At 55.5% G+C, this 8327-nt stretch overlaps 1 protein-coding gene across 1 annotated transcript; it reads right to left on the reverse strand.

The window, feature by feature from the left end:
• Positions 1-3502: 3502 nt before the first annotated feature.
• FAM163B (family with sequence similarity 163 member B) lies at positions 3503-4169 on the reverse strand. The gene is made up of 2 exons (XM_009491591.2): positions 4077-4169; positions 3503-3892 (listed from the first exon to the last, which is right to left on the reverse strand). Exons 1-2 carry the CDS (start codon positions 4167-4169, stop codon positions 3503-3505), a joined length of 483 nt encoding a protein of 160 aa, XP_009489866.2.
• Positions 4170-8327: the final 4158 nt, after the last annotated feature.

Consider the following 8327-nt stretch of genomic DNA (forward strand, 5'->3'; position numbering starts at 1 on the left):
CCCGGCAGCACCCAGCACCCGCGGCACGCACCGGGCCGGCACCCCTGGCCTGCGCCTCCCTTAGCAAGGGCTCTCTATACCATTTAGTAAGCACTACACATCCCACAGACTGGTGTTAAGGATGCTTTTGGGTTGTCTTTTTTTTTTTTTTTCCTCCCCCACCGATGCAGAACTACTATCCTTGTCCCTCTCCCGTGTAGAGGAACGGTGCTGGCACGGCTCGGTTGCAAAGCCGTTACCACTGTACATTGGTAGCCCTCGTTATCAGAGCTGTACATAAAGTCGTGTATATTTGATTCCCCCGAACTGCAGACACGTGCATGTGTTTCACAAGGTCTTGTCCTTTGGTTTCCTTCCTCTGTGCAAGTTTGGGGTTGACGATGGGAAGGCGTGAACTCTGTGAAGTGCAAGTTTCCCTTCGCAAAGGGGGTTAGTGCCTCTCTCCTAATTTATCCCTGAGACCTGCGCTTTCTCGTTAGCTGCATTTAATGTGGTGGGAAGCTGATTTTCCTTTGCTAAATGAACTCAAACCCAAGCCCTTTTTTTGTAATATGTAGGTGTATACTTTTTCAGAGAATTTTATCTTATAATCAAATGTTAGTTCCATAGTCCTTACAACCCCCCCGTAATGCTGACATAGTGTATATAATATGGAAACATAACTGCACTTTATATCACAAAAAAGACGTGCTCTTTTTTAATATATTTGTTTACAGACAGTGAACTTTATCCATATAATCCTTAATTTGTACTCATATGTATATTTTAATAAAGTTGTCATATTTATGGTGGTATCTTGTTTTATTCTCCAGTTTGTAGTGGGTCTTTGCCCCGTGTGCTGGGAACACCAGAGTCGGGGCTATGAACTTGCTGGTGCCTGGGCAGAGCAGCTCTAAGTTGGGGAATCGTGATGCGAGGAAAAATCCCAGCAGTGGGGGAGCTGGGGATTTTCATAGAATCGTTTAGGTTGGAAAAGACCTTTAAGATCATCCAGTCCAACCATTAACCTAACACTACATTTTGGGATGGTTGCCCTGGGTTAGGGGCCCTTTGGGGTTATGTGTGTGGCTTTAGGAACTGCAACCCTGAAGCTTCTCGGGAGCTTGCAAGGAAAGAGGTTTGATACGGTGCCAGCAAGAAAAGGGCCTTTCCATGCTCCCAAGGGCAGTTATTGCTCCATGTTTCTGCGGGCGTGACTCACCGAGGCCAGGCCAAAGGCTTTTTAGCATCCCCTCCACTGGTGTGTGCACCCCAACTACTGCTGCACGGCTCCCCTCGGCAGCAGGGCAACTCCTGCACCTAGGTGGAAGCTTTGCAAACAACGCCCCGTCTTTGAAGATGCAGGGACAGAAACGTTAGCCTCAAAACCCATGTCAAAGTAGTTTATTTCTTTTTTTTTTTTTTTCTGTTTTTGTTTTTTTTTTTTTTTGTACCCCCGCTGTGTTACCCAAAGTCTTGTACAACAGATCACCAGGTGAAGGTTAGTGTAAGCCAACCATTTGCTTAGTTTCCAAGCTACACGGGAAGGAAAAATGGAAAAGGAAGAAAGGAAGGCTGGCAAGGGAAGTACGGTCACAAGAGATGCAAAGAAGAGGAGGGCTCGCTGTGTGGAAACAAACCCCGGTGAGAACTGTACACGGGAGCGTAGCCGCAGCGGCAGCCAGCCCCCAGGAGCAGAGGCATCGTGCTCCTGGGATGCGGCGCCGCAGGGACCGAGCCCGGAATATTAAACATGTACGAAACCAAACCCAGCTGCCCACCCCCCCCACACCCCAAACAGAACCCCCCGAGAAAGTCAAAGATACTCATTTGCAAAGACTGACTTGTACTTCAAAAAAATTTCTTGTGGAATTAAAAGCCCTCGCGGTTAAAAGTGAAATATCCAGCTGGGCTGCAACCAGTGTTTGTGAGTCGATGGGGCGGAAGCAAAGGCTTTTTCTTCCCATCGCATCTTTAAAAAGGAAAGCTGACCCAGAGCACAGCGCCGAGGCCATTAGAGTCTCTTTGCAGCCAGTCCATCCTCCGCCGCGGCTAGGCCAGCCGTCCCCGAGACCAGCGCGATGCTTTTAACCTGACTAATGCACAATCCAGGAGAAAGAGGGTGTTTTGTCAGACAAACTGTGAGTATTGCAAGGTTGGAGGGGAGGAATCGAGACAACCAGGAGAAACCAAAGCATGAGAGTCCCCACGCAGGCACTGCTGCAGTGAGCGATTCCTCCTCCCGAAGCACTGAATTAATCAAATGGCTCCTTTGCAGCAGGTTTAGCGCAGAGGGACACGCTCGGCGGCCGGCTCCGTGCCTGTTGCTCTGCCCGCGCAGCCCTGGCCGCATCCGGGGTGGCCGGCGGAGCTGGGGCAGAGCCGGCGCTGCAGCCCCGGTCAGGCTGCCCGGCCATGGGAAATGGCATGGTGAAAAATGCAAAAGAGGTGGCTTCGCCTAAATCTGAAGTGTTTCGACACATTCCTGAATGGGGACAAAATGTCATGGCTTTGGTTTTTTGGTTTTTTTTTTTTAAATGAAAAAAAAACCCCAAATGCATGTTAAAATGTGCATGCTGGGGGGGAGTGGGTGGGCACTCGCCCAGCACGCAGAGCTCTCGATTAGAAATCACGTACAGCATTATTTGGAGCGGGGACACTCAGTCGGAGATGGGTGGCTATGGGTATATTCCGAAACCGCACCGCACGGTATTTCCATGGCCAGGTAATGCAATGGGTTTGCAACCACCCTCCACCCCGCCAGCCCATCTCCATCAGGGGGGCTGTGGGGCTGCTCTGGGGGCTCCAGGGGCAGGGACAGGCTGTGCACCCACCCGCCATCCTAACCCTGAGGGGATCGCGCCTGTCACCCAGGAATAAATGACCAACTTGAGGAGTGAGACAGCCTGGGAATAGGGCATGGCTCTGCACACACATGCACACGCACGCATGGCTGCGGTCTGGAGCGGTGCAGGAGGGGTGGGTGATAGCAGCCCTGCTTTGCTATGGGACCATGGGGTGCATGTGTGTGCATGTGTGTGCACGTGCTAGGGCCAGGAGCAGCCGGCTGCAGCGTGCCCCCACGACAGGGTGGCAGATGCCCACTGACTTGCAGCACGAGCCATTTTGCAGCCAACCCTGTGGCCCATTACTTGCTTGTCATCACTTGGCACAGTAGCTGAATGTTGAGGGTGGGGTGTTTACTCTGTATAAAAGGATCTACGATATCAAAATCCTCTTTATAATAGAAAAAAACCCGCAACGCAGTGCTAGAAAACCTTGCATCCCAGCTGCAACCATCCTCCCCTCGCTCGCTTTTTGCTTGGTTTTTTTCGCTACCCCTTTATATTGCCATTTAGCACGTCTCTGCCTACAGAAAGTAGAAATGCGTTCAATTTTTTTTTTTCTTCTTCCTTTTCAAAACGCTTCCATGAATCTCAGAAAGTTCTCCCCAGCGTTAAAAGCCCCATCGGCAGCGGCGAGGCGCGATGCGGTGCTCCGGGCTGGGCGGGCAGCCAGAGCCTCACACGTCGGTGCTTATGCTGCGGCTGCGGGAGAAAGCTTCCCGCATGGCCGAGAGCCGGTTGGGGTTGAGGGCCTGCAGGTTGGCCACGCTCACCGGCAGGTCGAGGTCTTCCTGGCTCACCGTCTTGTAGCTCACCCGGTCCCCCCCGTTGTGCAGCTCCTCGGGGGGCTCCTGCAGGAAGAAGGTGGGGGGCTCGTACGGCGTGCAGCTGGGGCAGCTGGGCCGGCTCGCTGCCGGCTTCTTGCCGAAGGGCGACGAGGCGTAGAGGGACGGGCCGTTGGTCAGCACTACGTTGCGGTTGCAGTGGAGCGGCGGGATGTGGGAGTGCACGGCGAAGTCGGGCTCCTCCTCGTCCTCCTCGGACTCATCCTTCTTGCAGCAGTAGTACTGAAACGGGATGGCCCCATGGGGCCGGGGGGCTCAGCCAGCATCCCAAACCACCCACCCTGTCACCGAGGGGCTGCTCCGTGCATGCCAGCCCTGGGGACCGGCAGGCAGGGGATGCCGGGCTGCCCGCAGGCTCCCCTCCCCATCACAGCACCCTTCGGGGCTGCGTCCCCCCCAGCCTTACCTGGAGCCTACAGTAGCAGAGGACGGCGATGATACAAAGCAAAATGACAGTCGCTAATATTCCACCTGTGATGACCACGGTCCCGGCTGTCATCCGCCCTCTTCTCCATTAACAGCCTGCAAAAGCGAGTGCACGGGGTGACGGGGTACGGCGGGGGACAGGGTGAGGCTGGCGCTGGGTGATGCACTGGGCAGCAGGTCCCCAAACCCTCAGCTCACCCCAATTTGCAGGGGGCTAGAAACCAGGAGGGCTCTGTGGGAGGTGATGGGCAGCGTTGGGCCAGATCCTGGCACTGGGTGCCTGTGAAAGCCATCAGGGAGTCCCCGTCCCCGCCAAACGCCACCTTGCAGGTGCAGGGGGATAAAGCAAGCTTCATGCCGTGGGTGAGAGATTTAGTGAGCAGCAGCTCTGGGGTCACACTGGACCGTCCTGCATGCAGGAGGTGGGACCCAAGGGAAATAAAACCTTCTGCCCAGTGCCCGTGGCACTCAGGGCACCCTCCTGGCTCCTGCCTGGTGACGGGGAGCTTCAGTGATGGGAGAAGAAGCTCTGTAGTAAGGATTTCTGAGCTGTACACATTTTTCTCTGAGCCTATAATCCATTTTCCCCATGAAAGCAATGTGGTATTTTAATTTGGAATAACTGGAGCTGCTAAGTGAGCCTTTAATGACTGCAGGGACAGGCGCTCTCCCCTTCCTGAGCAGCGAGCTGGGGTATGGGATGTGTCTGCCTGCTGCAGGAGGCACCGAGCTCCCTGCCTTCGCCACGGCCAAGCCACAGTGTTGGGGGGGTTGTGGGGGCACCCCGGGACGATGCTTCTGACAGCCTCGGGCGAGGCGTTCATTCCCACCACAGCAAACACTGCAGCTGGGACCAAGCGTGCTGGATGTCACGGAGATACTGTGGCTCAGCTTGGCCCCACTCTTGCGTTTTGGGGTACCACCAGCACCCTTCTCTCCCTGGGGTGCCCCATAGAGGAATCTGGGTGCTGACACAGAACTGGTAGCAGTGGAAGGTCCCTGCTTCTTGCACCGCTGGGCTCACCCAGAAGGCAGATGCCGTGCATCAAGCGCAGCACACGAGCCCCGCAATGCCAGCACCGGTCTTGCTCTGAGCATCTCTGCTCCGAGAGCTCACGGGAGGGCTTGAACTTCCCTCCATCCCGTGCAGAGTAAGACCGAGCTCTTTGCCACAAAAAGGATGCTGGGGAGATGCGTACCTGCCTGCACACACCTGCTAGCAGCTACGCAGACGGCGGCACTAACACCAGCATCCCTCTGCAGCTAAAGCTCCAGCAGCCCTTTAGTGCCGCAAGTGCCGGGCTGGGAACAGGAGGAGTGACATAAATTAAGAGAGAAATCGTACCCTGACCACCTACTCTACAAATGCTTTAACAAAGCTGGCCTCCAGCTCACACTATCAGGTTAAAACAAAAAACCAGCCACCCCAGCCCCAAATTACTTCAGCACCCGAGGAAAAGCAACCGTATCTGTCAGGGATTTAACCCGCTTCCAAAGGAAATAAATCTGTGGCATATTTTCAGGCGCTTAATGTCCTGCTAAAGTTGGGTAAGTGCTGAATGGATAAAGCAGTATCACATTTTATGTTGCTGCTGAGCAGCGCCGTAGGAGGGAAGGTAATTTATAACGACATCTGAACGCCTTCTCACACCGCGCGGCCACGGGGCAAGCGCCGGGCCAAATCCTGCCCTCATTCCTTGGGCTAAATACTCTGAGGAGGCTCAAGGGGAGGAACAGAGTCAGGGGAAGGTTTTGCAAAAAAATGCATTAGTGATTTAGAAACTTTGGTTCCTGTTTAAAAAGAGGGATGGAGGCACTTGGCTGCAAGACCTCGGGCTGCGCCGAGTGCCGTGGGTGCGTGCACCGGCCTGGCAGGGCTGGCTGGAAACGCCTGTCCGTGGGTCTTTTGCTGCTCCCATTTGCAACCACCGGAGCCCAGGGCAGGGGCGTGCAGGGCAGGCGCAGGACCTGGCTCTGGGGTGGCCGGGCTCAGCCCTGCAGCTCCTCAGGGACGGGCGCTGCGCCCATCGGAGAGGATCAGCATCTTAGCGAGCTCCTTGCCAGCCGAAGATGAAAGGTGGCAGGCAGGGCTCGGGCAGGGAGGGCTCCCCGCCTTCCTCAGTGTTTAATTAAACGGCCGCCTAGCTCGGGGGGGACAGCGAGGGTCACACAGAGCCAATTTTCATGGTTTCTGTCCAGCCACGGTCAGCCAGACGTGGCATTGCGGCCACCACTCCATCCAGAGAAAGACCATTTGCACTTCACTCTTTTTTCCTCCCGTAACATACTTGTCTGATTAAAGCTGTGTACCTGGAAGCATTAAACTCTCCAGCGTGCAAAGGGGGAGGAAAGCAGAGCATGTGGAGGCCCATAAGCAGAACAATTCCTGTCTAGACCTCCTTTATACATTTGTTCCTAATTTCACGCTCCACAGGCTCCCAGATTCATATATTTAGTAATAAATATCCTGGTAAAAGGAAGTGCTTTGCAGCTCCGCTGTGGTCTTGGAGAAAGTATGCAGGAGCCCTGGTATTAGGAACGCAGGCACCGGGAGACGTGGTCCCAACAGACAGTTGCTTGGCTCCTTCCTCGCCCCTCAGTAATGTTAGGAGCCGTCGAGCTACCGAGGATGCCTGAATCCCCCCAGCCCCTCTGCCCCATCCAAATACAGCCCCCAGCGTGTCCTCTATTGCTGCCAGAGAGCAGGGAAAGGGCTGCGGGAGGATGTTAACTCCGCACAGGCTCTTTGCCCCTGGCCCAGGAGCCCTTTGCTGTAGGAAAGCGGTCCCCAGTGCCGTGGGGGTGACAGGGGCTGGTGCTGCTCGAGGTTACCGAGGGTGGATGGGAGCTTGGGTGCAATGCCCCCCCCTTCCCTGGCACCCTGCTTTACCTTCCCAGCACACAAAGGACAGGTCGTGCTGCAACAAACTGAAGACAAGTCACTGGGTGGTTGCTACAGGCTGCTCCTGGATGAGCTGTTTGGTTGTAGACACAATCCTGTGTTGCTTGCCTGCTTTTGCCAGGACATCTATTGCCGCAGTTACAGCGGCACCAGCCCTGCAGCGGCTGGGAAGTCCCAGGGTGCGAGAAAATGGCCTTTGCTATTCCTTGCAGCCTGCAGAAGATACAAGCAGAGCTCCCATCGGCTCCAGCCCTGGACTGGTGGCTCCTTTCCTCACTGACACCCCCTGCATGTCCCCGCCGCAGCTGAGGACGTGGGTTTTGAGGTTGCGCTGTTCACTACGAGCCAGGGGTGCATCAGCCTCTGCACCCCACTTTGCCTGGGCACTGCCATGAGGGACTGACGGACCTTCCCGACACGCTGCAGCGCTGGAAGGGGGCTGGGGGAAGCTTCCCATGAGCAACAGAGAATGGGACAGCACAGAATCGCACTTGACAGTGCAGAAAGGAGAAGAGGGGGGGGATAAGAAATCATCCCAAGTCACCTCTTCCAGCATTCTGAATGCGGCCCCTGGACCCCCGAGGGTGCCCGGTGCAGGGAGAGGCTGCTCACAGCTGCGCCTTGCTCCTGGGCCGGCTCTGCGGAGACGGGGCAGACCGGCTGTGCAGCCAGTGTCTCCTGGGAGCCTGCGTGGGAGGAAGGCTTCGGAGCAGCCGGCGGGGCTGAGCTCAGCCCATGAGGGCTCCAGCTAACACCCGGCTAACCGTGGCTCTGAAATGCTGAGCTCCAGGTGCTGGAGCACTCCAGCCACAGCCGGCTCCTGCGGACTGGCCTGACCCTGCCTGCCGAAGCTGTGGGAGAAGGAGACGCAGGGAATGCTAAGGAGACCACACAGAGGTTTCTTTAAGAGACCCTCAAGTGCCCAGCTAAGCCAGCTTCTGGGATTTACAGGTCTTAAGCACAATCTTCAGGGCAGACCTCTACATGAATGAGGCTCCCGCTCATCCCATCCCATCTCATCCCATCCCTATTCCCATCTCCAGGGCAACACAGTCACCCCAAAGCCTTTTGCACTAGCTGGAAGTGCTGTCACGGCAAGGACCAAATAAAGCAAGTGCTGGTCCCACTGAAACTGTGCCTGTACAAGAAGACTGCGTCTTACTTGCAAAGAGCTGTAGCTCATGGCTTGTCCTACCTGCATCCCCCAGCAGCCCTGGGACCATCTTCCTCCGCAGCCAGAAGCAGCACAGCCCTCTATTTAACAAGGAAGCTGGGAATTGCCCTTATTCACCTGACTCCAGACACTGGAGATTTAAAGAAAGTAGCCAA

Source organism: Pelecanus crispus, chromosome 9 (assembly GCF_030463565.1).
Source record: "Pelecanus crispus isolate bPelCri1 chromosome 9, bPelCri1.pri, whole genome shotgun sequence".
Taxonomy (NCBI): Eukaryota; Metazoa; Chordata; class Aves; order Pelecaniformes; family Pelecanidae; genus Pelecanus; species Pelecanus crispus.